Genomic DNA, 14,774 nt, shown 5'->3' with positions numbered 1-14,774 from the left:
TCGAATCATTTCAAATTGGTTTCTTGAACATGACAATGAGTTCACTGTACTAAACTGGCCCCCACAGTCACCAGATCTCAACCCAATAGAGCATCTTTGGGATGTGGTGGAACGGGAGCTTCGTGCCCTGGATGTGCATCCCACAAATCTCCATCAACTGCAAGATGCTATCCTATCAATATGGGCCAACATTTCTAAAGAATGCTTTCAGCACCTTGTTGAATCAATGCCACGTAGAATTAAGGCAGTTCTGAAGGCGAAAGGGGGTCAAACACAGTATTAGTATGGTGTTCCTAATAATCCTTTAGGTGAGTGTATATGTATGTATGTATATGTGTGTATATATATATAATTTCTAATAAGGATGTTTAAATACTACAATTAACACGATTAAACGCACACATGTATGAGTTCCTTTTACCTTGAGCCTGCATGAAAACTTGACTTTGGATATAATGTGTCTCTGGGACTAGGCAACAGATCAGCGCTAGGTTCCGTGTTTCCACGCCTACCCTTTCAGTATTGGTCGTGCAGCGCAGATTTCCGCAGTTCTGAGCTGGTTCCACAAATAGGGTCGCTGCGATTCTGCAGATCTGCGCACGACTACGCAATCTGAAATAACGCGACCACTAGCCTAGACAGGTGGCGCAGCGCTGGCCTGCACTGCCCCTCCTTGATTGGACGAGAGCGCAGTCGTGTTTGCGTGCGTATGAGGAGTAGCTCTTCAGTGACCGTAGTCGTTTTGTTACATAACCAAAACCCCAGAGATATCGCATAATGAAGCAACTATTATTAAAATGACCCCCCAGCACTGAAGCCTGTATGTAAAACAAAAAGCTGCAACCAGCCATCTTATAGACGTTTCCCACAGAGAGATGTGAAGTGTTACTAAAAGTAGAAGCTGTGATCGTTTTAAAAGCAGAGGTTAAGGGGTTGCAATAGAGGAGAGTGGTCTACAGTCCCAGGCATTGGCGCGGATCTGCTGTTAAACCCTCCTGCGTCTTCCGATGTGTGGGCTAATCACTCCAAAATGAGTGTTTTTGCATGCATTATTGTTAGTGAAGGAGAAAGTGTGCATCTTAATTGATAAACGAGTATTTCAAGTCGATTTTGTGTGCACTATACCAGCCGAATCAACTTCACATATCGGCTACCAACAGTCGGGTAGGGAAATCAGTAACTACACATTCAGTTTCGTGCATTGGCTGTTCAGTTGATAATGTAAAGATTAAGCGCCACAGTATGCCTTTTTCTGCCATTATCTTTTCATTATTTTATTTTTTATTTTTTGATAGTGTGGAAAAGCGCCCGGCATTTACTGAACTATTTCCTGTTAACGGGCAAGCCTACACAAGGACGTTTGGGCGTCATTGAGTAACCTTTCCATATAGGTCGCCTTCTTGTAGCACACATTTCCGCATTTCTGCACATTGCTTGTACTGTCATTGGTTCAAATGCGCTGATCTGTGCAGAGCTGCGGGATGTCTGCGCTGCAAAAACGCGCCCGCAGTGCTGTTTTGTGTGTTTCTGTGAACTGCCCGGCAGTGCAGCGCACAGTCAGAAAGAGGTTCGTCACAGGCGCTGCCGCAGCTCTGGGCGTGTCTGCGCGGCTCCACCAATGGGATTGTCGGGATTCTGCAGCTCTGCGCAGATCTACGGAAATCTGCGCTACAAGCTTTGCACCTTGGCACCGACGAGCTTCACGCCGACTTTCTCCGCAGCTCCGCTCGAAGCAGTCAGCGCACAATAGCTGAAATAAAAATGACCGTGTCGCTTTAAGGCAAGGGGACGGAGCGGCGTTGTCCTATATGAGCAAATATGGGCATCACACGACTTTAACATCCTTCGTCGCCTTCAGCACAAGCATTTGGCGTGGCAGCGGGCATGACGGGTGAATAATAACACAACAGCGACCACCTTGTTTGTGGATGCAATGTATAATATATCGCCTATTTACCCCGGCGTAGGTTGCTCGCTCAACACCTGCCTCAGACCGATCGCTGTGCTGGGGATTGAGATGACTAGTGACTAGCCAGCCTCAGGCAATTCATTGTAAGGAGTGCAAACGTAAGGGACAGTAACGCCCGGCTGTTTGGAGGAATCTACCTGGTGTCCACTGTTGGCACACTGGGAGACGCGACACTCCAGATCAGTACTTTTTTTGTTGTTGTTGTGGCTCAATTTCAATTTTCTTTTTTTCGCTGAGCCCAAACCACATCGCCGGTCAAGTCGGCACCTGCCTGCCTTGCAAGTCCCGTCGCTGGCACATTATCAACACACCTTGCTGGGGAAAGGTAGGCACCTGTGACACACACTCGTCCTATTTGTTTGATTAATGGCGTTATTATAATCTTGAGTATAATGGGAATGGATTTCGATTGCAGCATTTCTTTGCTTCTGTTTCTGCGGACAGCTATGTTATTGCATGAACATGAACCTGTGCGTCTCGCATCAGAAATCAGTGTCTGCTTAATATACGGTTACATTTATTTGTAACACCTTAGTTTCTGCTAACCCGTTTGACAGTAGCTCCCCGATGTGTATTTGCAATGTATGCAATGCATACATAGGAGCTATTGCTTTAACGACACCAATAAAGCTTGGATACAATATAGTTTTCACCAGAGGAGAAGCAAGTGTTGCCGGTATTGATATTTTGTATTTTTAATAATGCAAATGTGTAACGTTTATATATATATATATATATATATATATATATATATATATATATATATATATAAATTGATTGATACTGATCTTTTTCTCTGTAGGCTGGAGTTAAGACTAGTGCCCTGTCTTTCAATGTGTTGTTGTCACTGATTATTTTTAAACTTTAATAATATTATTGTTTTTCATGTGTTCTCTTCGCACTGTACTAAAACAGATTAACTGTAAGGGTACTGAAATCCAGAGGAATTCCCAAATAGTACAGCTTATATTATAGGATTTATTAAAATAATATAATTACTATCAACAGTAATTACATTACCAAGATTTTGCACTTTGCGCGGCACGTCCAAACCACCGCAGTCTTTTTCCGTCTCCTCTTATTGCAACATCATGAAACATGAAAGTCTATGGCTAAGAGTGCTGTCTGCATTCACACCTTTCATACAAGCCCCAGTGATGTACCACAATAACGAGAACTGCGTTTGTTTCAGTGAAATCTGTATATGTTTGTAACAATGGCACTGGCATTGCATCACACAACACGATCATGTTTTGTCTGCCAATGCCTATTGGAATTGTATGAGATCTATGAAGGCAAGCACAATCTTAAGAAGGCATTCAGTGATCCTGCTCATGTATCATATGGGCTAGAAATTCAAATGCAAAACACGTGCCCCATTAAATTAACCTAAAGTTAGAGAGGCATTCTTCAATTTTGAGTGTCTACTGTGTAAGAAGCTGCATCTGTAATACTTTAACATGATCAGGCATGCAGGCAGTAAGTGTCTGAATTGCAGCTTTAAACATATGTGTTGATCAGCGGACTCCCATGTATGTTCTGTATTATTCTCCAGGCTTGGAGCCACCCAGAGCAGCAGTAAATTATTTGTGTGTTGCTTCCATAGTGCCGGCTCCATTTGTACATTCCTGGTGGAACAATACTTGAATAAAAATAGAAACTATGGGATGGTTCTCCGCAAGAGAAATGCCATTCTTTTCACTGAAGACATCCCTCGATGAGTGCCTGCCAGCTCTCGCTAGTGTATCACAAATAAATATTGCCTGCAAGCCAAAAACAGCGCAATCTCTGTCAGTACACAAGTGTGGGATCAAAAACCGTGGAAAACAACCCCATAACAATGTGGACCAGATTTTACTTTAAATTGGTCAATTAAGGAGTTGCATAGTGCAAGTCAAAAAGGAAGGTAGTTAGTTTTGTCAAATTCATTTTCTCCGTCAAAGATGTATATATTCTGAATTTGAAAGGTTACTTATGATAGTTCAATTTGTTCTGCCAATTTCTGTAGTAAATGTAATAGCATTGCAGACGTGATTGAGCAGGGTATGAAGAGTACCTTGCAGCTGATAACTGATGGAAGATGAAAACCCACAAGGGTACAGTTAGTGCTTTATGATAAAGTGATCATAAAGTGTTTCATCACTTGCCTTTTCCATCAAGTAGTAAGAAGACATATCACCAGCCTAGGTGCCTTTAAAGGACAACTGTTTGAGCCTCTCCTTCTCCTTCTCCTTCTCATCCTCCTCCTTCTAAGACATAAACACTTAAGTGACACTAATCATTATTATTACCCAAGAAAAATCCCATGCTCATGCTGCATGCAGTCTTTGTCACTATCAGCTAAGTGTTGAAATAGCACATCCTGGATCACTGAAATAGCACTCATTTGGTTCAATTGCTTCAGTAGATTCAGCAGTGATCACTTCAGGATGTAGACTCCTCCTGGCATATGCAATCATCAACAGTCCCCAAAGTGATGTTGCATAATTGCCCTTAACCTGCTGTTTAGACCTGAAGAAGTTCCTATGCCCTTGACAAAGTATAGGCAACACAGTACATTCCTGCTCTGTCTGTCAAGGACAAATGAGACATAATGTAATCATGCTGATCACGTCATATGCTTAGTTTATCTCCCTGTTCCGCTTCTTGCACATCCATGATGCACCAATGGAACTAAAACTAAGTGCACTGGAGATTAAGAAGCATTAGTCCTTGGAAATGCAGGTGATACTTATTCTTGAGTGAAAGAAGAGTTATATAATCTCAGTCTAGCCTTGTTTTTGTTTTTCTACACCTACATCGACAGATACCCGAAGGTGTAGTTGTGAAAAGTGACCTATCCTTTTGCCAGCTTTTTAACTGTGTCTATGTTGGACTTTATATCGTAGTGTTTCTGCCTTGCTGTGAATTAGCTCCTGGGTTCATTTCTGCAAGGTATTCCAAGGTAACATATGACTTTTCCCACTGCTGTATGCATCTTGACAGTCTTCTGTTTAATGTCCTGTCGTAATGGCTCAGCAGTAGAAATAAACATATTGTATTGAGGCATATTTATGAATTTGATGACTGGAACCCCCCCCCTGCTTGAATGCCTTTATGACTCCAACTTTGGAAGTTTCCCTGCTTTTGTTTAATGGTTTCCCCCTGTTTGTATTTGCACACATCTTGCGATTTATTGATTCAGATGAAGGATACAAAAAAACTGTAAAGGTCAGGGTTTTCTGATAAGTGTTCTAATTAAATATTTTTCCAACTCTCTAATTTATTTTCCAGTAAAGCTGGAAAAGATGCAGAGGATTTTTACATTAGCATGAAGAAGGATTTGTGTTAAAAAGGATATTCAGTTCATTAAAATTTATTGTCTTTCTTATTATAATTTAGTAGATGATTATTTTTTAGAATAGAAAAACAGAAGGTTCATATTCTGCCTATTTAAGAGTGTGTGATGTTCTTGTGTGGTAGAGAGAGCGGTGATATCACCCCTGTTGATGGCCAATATAATCTGAACTGTACAATATCCCACTGTATGTCTTCTGTAACTCACTTTATCGCATTGGGTGCTGAGCTTGCTCTATTCACAGGTTTTATCCGAAGCCACTGGGGCAAAGATTAATCTTGCTTCCCTGGAGAAGATGACTTGTATCTGGGTTCCCCTTTTTCTAATATATTGGATATATTCCCTACATTTATATTATATTTGTTTGGATTCCCTTTTATTGGATTCCTATTTAATTTCTTTTTGTTAACTAGCATGCAATTCTGTGGTTTTGATGGCCGTTACTGTTACCATTCGGGCAATTTTTATAAGGAAATCTATTCAATGAGGTCTGCGTAGAACAAATGTTAGTTTTTTTTTTTTAGAATGTTGCGCTTCTGTATGCTCTGCCTGCTCACTGCCTGGGAAGCAGTTCAAGGGAGTCTTTTTCTTAAGCTATTTGATGATTAAATTAAGCTTTCAAATAGCAATTTAAGCAGAAACAACAAGAGTGCGTAGTCAGGATCAAAAAGTGAGACACCCTATAACAAAAGGCACAGCAATAGGAGGAAAGCACTGATATTGCAAGACTTTTCAAACAGTGTATTTTCTTATTATTAATAATTCAGGGTGACTCGCATTCCATGTTACCACTGCATTTTCAAATTGTGTGTGTATGTATATACAGCTCTGGAAAAAATTTGGACCGCTATTTCGTAAATCAGCATGTCTACATGTATGGCAGCCATTCCATTCATATTTTTATTTGGAATTCGCGAGAAATGTTGTCAGCAGTTTATAGAATAAAAGAAAAAATGTCATTTTACCCAAACACATATAAATAGTAAAACCAGAGAAACTGATCATTTTGCAATTGTCTCTTAATTTTTTCCAGAGCTGTATATGTATATAAGTTGCAAAGTGCATACGTTTTCAAACAGAATTCAGATGCAGCCATTTATTAATTGAACCAGAAATTCACTGAAGAGTACAGCAGGGGAACCAATTTACATGAATTCTGTCAAATGTAAAAATGTGACTGCTTCCTGATTTGCAGGTTTGTGTGGGAGGGGAAGAATGGAGACTTATACTATTGGGTTAAAGTTAAGGACCCCCCCAATTACAAAAACATCTCTTCACCACCACCTGCTGGCTGAGATTTTTTGCTGTTAATGAGGGTATCTTTTCCTCCTTGGGTTTCATTTCTTGGCTTCAGTAATGCAAGTTTTATTTCAGCTATTCTTTCTTCTTTCCTCCTCTATGCTGCCCACGGCCATTCTGTTGTGACATAAACTCCTCCAGAAACAAAACCAAGACAATTAGCTCTCATCTCAAAAGTCTCAGCAGGACAGGTAGGTAGGTAGGTATATTGGCACTTTAATGGGTCTTGTGAAAATCCAGTGTTTAGAATGGGAATTGTAGCTAAAAGTACACAGGTGGAAAATATACCTTATTTTGCTGAACTCTCTCTCAGTAAACAGAGAGAGGTAAATAAGTGGGTTTGCATCTTCATGTCACTGTTTTATTAAGGATGTTATATCAGGTTTTGCAAATTTGTATAGTACAGTCAAGACAAATGTTAGCTTAGTTGTCATTACCATAGAGGACTGCACCAAGAGATATTAAACTAATATTCTGGGTTTTATGTAATTTTGTTGCTGTTCTGGTTATCCTTAGTTTTCTGAATGGCTAATCATTATAAGTGGGTAGAGTTCAAGCAGGCAGAGAAAGGGGCTACAGAGATGAGAACTATCCATAAAACTGAAAAATAAATCCTAAAATATATCTCTAGTAATGATACTATGCTGCACCAATGATACACACACACACAAACGCCTACACAGACAGATGGTATTGTATTTGTCTGCCCTCCTATCTGTTGACACAATGGACCGGATTAAATCAAAACTTTGACCTATCCACTAATAGAAATCTACAGAACTGTACTCAGTTGCGTCTTCATTTTTAGAAAGACGACACTATCTTCTAATCATAAATGTTACCGCTATGATGTACAGGTTTGTAGTTTTCTAGTAGCAGGCTGGTCAAAGTTTTGATTTAATCCAGCCCAATGTTTCATGGGACTTCTTTGCTTAAAGTCTTTATTCTACCAAAAGTCAAATCGACAGGTAAATGTGTTGCGTTTTTTGATATTTTCTTGGCTGGTTTAAGTGTTTATGTAGTTTAAGTTCTAATGTCTTGGTTAAGACAGTTGTTTAGATTAGTAATTGGACGTTTTTGTAATCGGAGATTTCTATATAATTTAGGAGGGCTAGGCTAATGTTCTACAAAGGCAGTTATGATTTACTCCCTCCAAAAGATAGCCATAGTAACAAAAGGAACATATTACATATTATGAGTGTAACATAATTGTATTATTTTTAGTAAGTGACTTTATATTTTTAATATAGTATTGGAGCCTTCCTAAAAAATAATTGTGCTTCTGCTGGTAGTAGTGATTATTCATCCTAGCATCTTGTCAAGCAATCTTTTTTTTTAGTCTTCTGAATGGGAAGATGACTTCCTTATTATTCAGGGATGACTAAGCAAATGTCAAGTTTTGACCCCTATCACAAACATACTGGGGGGGGGGGGGCAGAATTACAGACAGGCAGCAGATCTTTAGCACAAAATAATTATTAGTAGCAGGTGTGCCTTCATGTATCACTTAACTCAAATACTTTAAAGACTATATTTATCCTATATTATGAGTAGTTTGCTTTTAGCTAAAATATTGATTTAAGCAATAATAAGTAGGCTACTGCTAACAAAACCATCAAAAGTCAAAACTGCTGTAGACCTTATAGTCCATTTTTCCACTTTTATATTTTTTTAATAATATAATAAAATGACACTTTTTTTTCTTTCTCATGGGACAAGATGTTTCGGTGCGCTGACCTGAAATGACTGAAGATTTTCCATGGAAAAGTAACAGTTTTCATACTGGGAATAAATGACTAGCCTAAAGCTTGAATACGTAATTAATGAATTGTACATTGCAGTTTGTAGAAAGCTAGGAGCAGCCACTCATTTTTAAGAGGGATGTGATTCCCATACATTGCCCCCCCACACAGTTTGAAAAGTTAGTGGACCGTTGACCCTTTTGTCACCTGGTGGCGGTGTCCCAATCCATAGGTAAAGCCTTCAATTTGGTATGCCAGCTTGAGTATTAACAAGTACAGTTGATCACCTGAGAGTATTAATTGTGATGTCTCTCTGTCGCCGTCAGTCTGAGGAGGCCAGAGGTAAAGCCTGCTCTGTGACGCCTCCAACTCCTGAAGCACTGAAGAGATGCTGTGGTTGTGTGAAGCGAGGGCTCTTTATATTTACAGTGCAGTGTGTTGTAGCATGGCATGCAAGTACCCTGGACTGCTGTCTCCACACCGACTTGCTGCTGACTCAAATCACTGTGATTTGTTAACTGAAGCTATTGGAAAATAAATGTCTCTTGTCATCCTGTCCGGGGTTTTTCACGTCACATCATCAGCATGAGAGGCGCTCGCTGGACAATGTTTGCAGTAGCTAGAGAGCTCTTGATATGCTCCACAGAGCAGTCCCAAAATTCATCCCAGACAGTTTGCCTCAATTGCACATAGGGGGAGGGTGGGATGTTATAGTTATTTTCTGAGGCCTGTTGACAAAATGAGTCAATGCCGTAAGACAGGACAAAGCTTTCCTTTTTCTCCTTATTTCTACAAGAAGTAAAGGTCAAAAATCAAAGGTCAATCTGTGAGTCAGTGTGGTTTACTGTGGTCTCCTTTCCTGCAAAGTAGAGACAGAGGAGGGGAGGGTAGAAAGCAAAGGATACGTAGATTGGAGGAAGAAAGAAAGACGGTGACACCTAGGAATTAATGTCAAGGCAAAGACACAGAGGTGAGAAAGAATGAAAGAAGCAAAAGAAGACAAGGGCAAGGAGAGGGGAGATATGGGTCCCTTTTGCTGCGAAAGTTGAAAAACTTAAGGGTGGGACATAAACAAGAGGAGCTAACCAAGCTGCTGTTTGAATCAGTTTGGACAACATTTTTATTTAGGTACTTTGGTGCAGCTCCCACTCCTCATCTCCCTGACACAAACCTGGAGGAGGCATTAGCAGAAACTGACATGACCTTTGACAGGGTTGGGAAGATGTGGGGTTTTCAGCGAGGATGCTTCCCGCCTCCAACCGGCACTGTCCACAGATTAAATGCCATGTGCCATGGTTGGCAGCCCACGCAGACCAGTGCTATATCTCAGTGCTCATTTGTTTTGTCTGAATTGGCTGATAGGTCATCAGTTGCACATAGGATGAATAGAAGTCTTCTTTGTTCTGCCATGTAAATGTGAGGTTGGGTTGCATAGCAAGTGCCAGGTATGAAAATAAAACTCTGTTCTAAATTAAAATCCAAGAATGCTATACCTTGAAGAACCCAAGCTTGCAGATCCTTTATGGAGCTGTGCGCAATACAAGTAAATGCTTTTGGCAACTTTCCTTTTAATTGTATGTGGCATTTCATCTTACTCTCTCGGGTGATACTGTGTGAGAATTTCAATTCTCGTTTTGTTCCATTTGGCAGTGTTTGCAACTGGTGCTGTAAAAAAGTCAGCAGTACAAAACTGTTGTTCTCGTGAGCGAGGCCAAACAGAGCAGAAACCCAGTCACCCAGAACACTTCTATGTTGGAAAGTTGAATATTTTATTTCTGCCTTGCTGCCTCCACAAGGGCAGCGCAAATTAATGAGAGCTGATTGCATGCAGTGGGAGATTACAGCTGTCACGGAAAGTGTCGTAGAAACCTATATATTCAGAGGGTGCTTTCCTTCATTGTTCATTACAGAAAAGAGCCGCAACCTAGAATATCTTCTGAGGCAGGTACAGCCTGTGTTTCTCAGTCTGGCCTCCAGCCAGTCCCAGCACACAGATGCCTGGTCACACAGATATAAGCGGCCTAAGAATAGGCATCTTTATCGGGTGTATATTAAAGGACAGAAATTATCTGATGGGTTTGAGAAGCGTCACTGGTCTGATTGCATGGGCAAATTTCTCATTACAGAGATAGTGACTTCACAGCAGATTAACTAGGTCTTTTGTAATTAACTGAAAGTTGGAAATTATCGTATCCAGAGCCTCTTCCACAGCCCAACAGAGCATTGTATTTTTTGGGTTTCATCTGAGATAAAATTTTTCTTAATTAAAGTGATCTTTTACTGAATGAGAGGTTATAAGAAAATTTTGTTTTAATTACATTGGGGCAGTCAAAGTTCACACGACTGGTACGCTCTTTTTTGCTGACTTCGCCAAGACCTCTTCATTGAGATGCATGGTTTCACGTGTTCCAGAAAATGCGCAGGCGCATCAATCGCGTGACTCCAGAAGAGGGGATACGACTTTGCGTGGCTTGTGCATAGAGGATCCAGTAGACGGAAATCTAGAAAAGAGTTGACGCTCATGGTGTGTAGTGCAGAAGCACCGATTTAGCAGTCAAGTGGTTGCTGATGACTTTCATGGACCCCTGTTTAATGCCTTTCTAGTGCTTCATTTGCATAATTCCTCAGCACTACAGGATGACCTTGAAGCGGGTAGGGTGCATTTCAGTGCTGATACAAGTGGTATTTGTGCGAGGCTGTGGTCATGACACACAGATAAATGCTCTTCATACAACTGCACAGGGATACTATGGCTCTTGTAACCGGTTTGGAAGGGTGGTTTTGGTAGAAGGTGTGGGGTGTTCAGCAGTAAAATCAACTTGACTTTCAGACACAATGTCCTGTACACATTGGAGCATCCATGGATTTGGTTCATTCAAAGAAAAAATAAATCATACATGACTTTCAAAGCAGGGATAGAGGATTTACTTTTAGGCATTTGTTTTTGTTTGTTTAGCATGTCTGTGGTTCACAAGCTTATGGACAGTGTACAATGTACAGTGTGACACTCCAGTCTTGCATACCAGGCATACTACAGTGTACAGTTCTTGGACGTGGTTTAGATTAATATACTTTTGCTTTCCTTTCTAGCACTTGGTCTGGTCCACAGGGTCCACTTCTGAACTAACCCACACCCTCACAACCAAGATCATGCAAACTGCGTAGTGCTAGCGGAAGAACTGTGGTTCTTCTATTCACAAACTATTCATCTCCCTGCACCAGCCATCCTCTGTGATGAAGGCATAGGTGTTGCGAAAGGCAGAATGTTTGTGACTAACGAAGGTTTATAACGCCATCCCACTTTCATGCATAAAGATGATAAATCTCTAGCTCTCTCTCTCTTTGTCTCTGCAGGCATTCTTGCAAATTCATGGCTAATAAAGTGTGTGTGGACGGGGGAGCTGTTCAGCAGCCATCGTCTCATGGCAGGATATGCTTTACATTGAAATGTCACGTCAGAGGAGCGCAGGCAGGCGCACGTTAGGCGCTTGGCTGTGGGCTACAGCTGTCTGCTTCACTGATCATTATCTTTTAGTATTAGTCTCTTATTTAGTTTTTTTTTGGCTTGCCCCAATGTGCTTAGCTCAGCACACCCCCTATCTCTCCAGTCTTTTGCGTTCCTTCCATGCCTGTCCTGCTCCACTTCTCCCCCCCTCTCCTTCTCTACCTCAGTGTTGCGCGCCCCATTTTTCACACCTTGCCGATGTCTCCTAATCTGGTGTCCTCATCGTCCTCTGAGGGAGGACTCTAATCCTCCTCAATGCTGCAGCAAAAGCCACTCTTTGATGATGCTATCCTCATTTGTTCACTGTCTTGCAATTCCAGTTCAAAGATTGGGCCGATAACTGCAGCTGGATTTCATTATTTTTTTCCCCAAAATCAATTACAATAAATTTGCTGCGGCAGTAGCAGATGTGTTTATGAAGAGTCTGATGTCACGTGAAGGCACTGTGAATTTTTAAATATATAAAAATCACACACTCATTTTGTTCTAATAACCGATGCATTTATAGATCAAAACTTGGGTTCAAAGTGTGCAAGTGTTTGAAGTGGTTGATTCTTTTCAAACACCAGCACATTGACTGACTGCTTCCTGCCCAAGCTCCTCAGTAAGGCCGGGGCTGAGCGCTGCCTCGGCTAATGGGATTATTCTGCTGCGATGCCGTTTTAGCCTGAAGTTGGTCACACTCTGCCTGCCTGTCCAATGGCCACTTCCCTCCATCTGTCGTCAGCAGTTGCTGTCCTTCCTTTCCCCAGCCCCAGATGTGTGTTGCATTCAGTTTGCCACTCATAGCATTGGCCGGTGACAGATGTGTTGGAACAGCAGGTAAAACAACCAGGCCGGAATAAGGTCACCAGCTCACTCACCGCGTTTAGAGTGGCAGTCAGACTGCCAGCAATTATGGCTAGCTGTAATCGCTCACAGGCAGTTTGTAGAGTATAGTTTAATGAGTAAGAGAAAGATAACATTTATATTTATGACCTAGGCTGCATTTCTGTCATTTCGGTTAAATCCCCTGAATGAAAATCAATCTGCAGACCGATTTATTTTTCCAGTTCCAAACCTGTGTATTGCCAAAAAATTGCCCGCACTATTGTGCCAGTTTTAAACCAGTTTTTCTGGTTAACTAGAGCACAAATGGTGTGATTTTCTAAGCCTTTGTTGTGTGCGCAGTCTGAGCTGCATTAACAAATCAAGAAAGCTTTCTTCAAATCACAAGTGTGGAGCTGTAAATTTGTGGCTAGTCAATGCAGATTTCATATTTCATGCTAGCTGTTCCCCATTGGAGGGGGAGGGGGGTATTTTCATAGTTCATTTCAGGAAAAAAATACAATACTCTTCTTAATCAAGAGAAGTGACATCAGAGCAATTTCGCCACAGTGTGAGAAAGCTCTGGCGGGGAAAAGTTAGCCTTAGGCACAAGGAAAGTTTTGTTCCCCTTTTTTCTGACTGTCATTCAGGTGACAACACAACTAATGAAAGCAAGTCAACAGCCAACTGCTATTTAACCTTGCTAGCAACAACCTGATATAATTAGTTTACTAGTTTGGTACCTGTAATAATCCAAATGAATAATTAAGCAATTTAATGGTTCTAGAGTTTGAAAAACAGATATCTGCTATAACAAACAAAAATGAACTTTATAAATTGACAGTGAGCTTACATTCCTGTGATGCAACAGCCATGAGGAACACACATTGGCTTTTAGCAAAAGGATATAAATGTGCCAAGGTTTATTAAGCCCATTTAAGATAGCCTAGTCTGGCTGTAGTGCTTAAAAAATCACAGAGTACTTGAAATTCACATTGATTTGTATTAGCCTATAAGGAATATCTCCCTCAATCTAAAATCCTCATGTTCTGTCTTGCCAGCAGGGGATGGATCCCGAACAGCAAAACCAAAGACCGCAAGAACCAGCAAGATCACCCCGAGCCGTCCCACCGCCCACTGCTCCGGCTAGAACCCGGGCAGCAGGGAGACCGGCCAGGCCCCAACCTGTGGCTCCTGCTCCCGATTCCCCCCCATTCAAACCTGCTGAGCCCCATAGACAGGCAACCACCCACGTAAAGAGCTCTGATGGGCTGGATCTGAGCAGAGGCGACCCTAAGCCACCCCAGGCCCCGGTGGCCACAGTGCCAGCCAGCGTCAGCCGGCCCAGGCCCTCTGCTCCTGGTGGCCAGACTCCCGGGAGCTCCAGCCGCCCTCGGCCTGTGGGTCCTGGGGAGCCGGTGCTGAGGGGCCCCACCACACTGGTTAACTCCACTGTATCTCAGCCTCCGGGCTCCCGTAGCCCCAATGCAGGGAGAGCTATGGGCCCCCAGCCTGCTACCCCCCCACCCACAGTCCTGCCTGCCACGCCTCTCTCCTCCTCGTCGGGGGGCTCTGTGGACTCCCAGCCCCCTGCAGCACAGCCACACACAGACACAGTGGACAAGGCAGCTGGCGAGACGGAGGATTTCAGGTGAGTTGACCTTCTTCTCCCTATCTCTGACACTGGGCTTCTTTCAGATGACTTTAAAGCACTGCAATATTGACTGACTGAAATGATGCACTGCACATGATGTATATCCTCCTATAATGGAGCTAGAGAGAGCCTTGCCCGTTAAAGTTCCCCATTCCCTGATACCACTCCATCCTGGTGTAATCATTTAAATTCCCCCGGCCATAATTCTAAATAAACCCAGTGGGACAATACAGTACCATAGCCCTCTCTCTGTAAGATCAAACGTATTTAATAAAAGGGGTGATCAATTTTGGAGACATGATTGAGTGCCACAAATATATTGCAGTTTGGCTCTGTCTCCTGTAGTGTATTCAGTCTGGCAAAGATCCTTAGACTTAGTCACTTGTTGGGGGGAAATACAAACATGTCCACTTAAGAGACGCATGAAGGAACACTAACTGTACCATCAAGGTTTGTTACGT

The 14,774-nt window shown here is 42.0% G+C and overlaps 1 protein-coding gene across 3 annotated transcripts in view; it reads left to right on the top strand.

Moving 5' to 3' along the window:
• Window positions 1–1,529: 1,529 nt before the first annotated feature.
• inpp5jb (inositol polyphosphate-5-phosphatase Jb) overlaps window positions 1,530–14,774 on the top strand; it is a 43,063-nt gene continuing 29,818 nt past the window's right edge. For 2 of the 3 annotated variants that reach the window (XM_066689306.1, XM_066689304.1), the window contains exons 1-2: window positions 1,530–2,294; window positions 13,721–14,310. In XM_066689306.1, coding sequence (XP_066545403.1) covers window positions 13,727–14,310 — 584 coding nt within the window. In that variant the 5' untranslated portion in view covers window positions 1,530–2,294; window positions 13,721–13,726. The remainder of the gene's footprint in view (window positions 2,295–13,720; window positions 14,311–14,774) is intronic. The other variant, XM_066689305.1, reaches the window with a different exon arrangement.

The sequence above is a fragment of the Amia ocellicauda genome, chromosome 17 (genome assembly GCF_036373705.1).
Source record: "Amia ocellicauda isolate fAmiCal2 chromosome 17, fAmiCal2.hap1, whole genome shotgun sequence".
In the NCBI taxonomy this organism is placed as follows: domain Eukaryota; kingdom Metazoa; phylum Chordata; class Actinopteri; order Amiiformes; family Amiidae; genus Amia; species Amia ocellicauda.
Note: the sequence above shows the minus strand (reverse complement) of the source record. Positions and strands in the feature narration are given on the sequence as shown.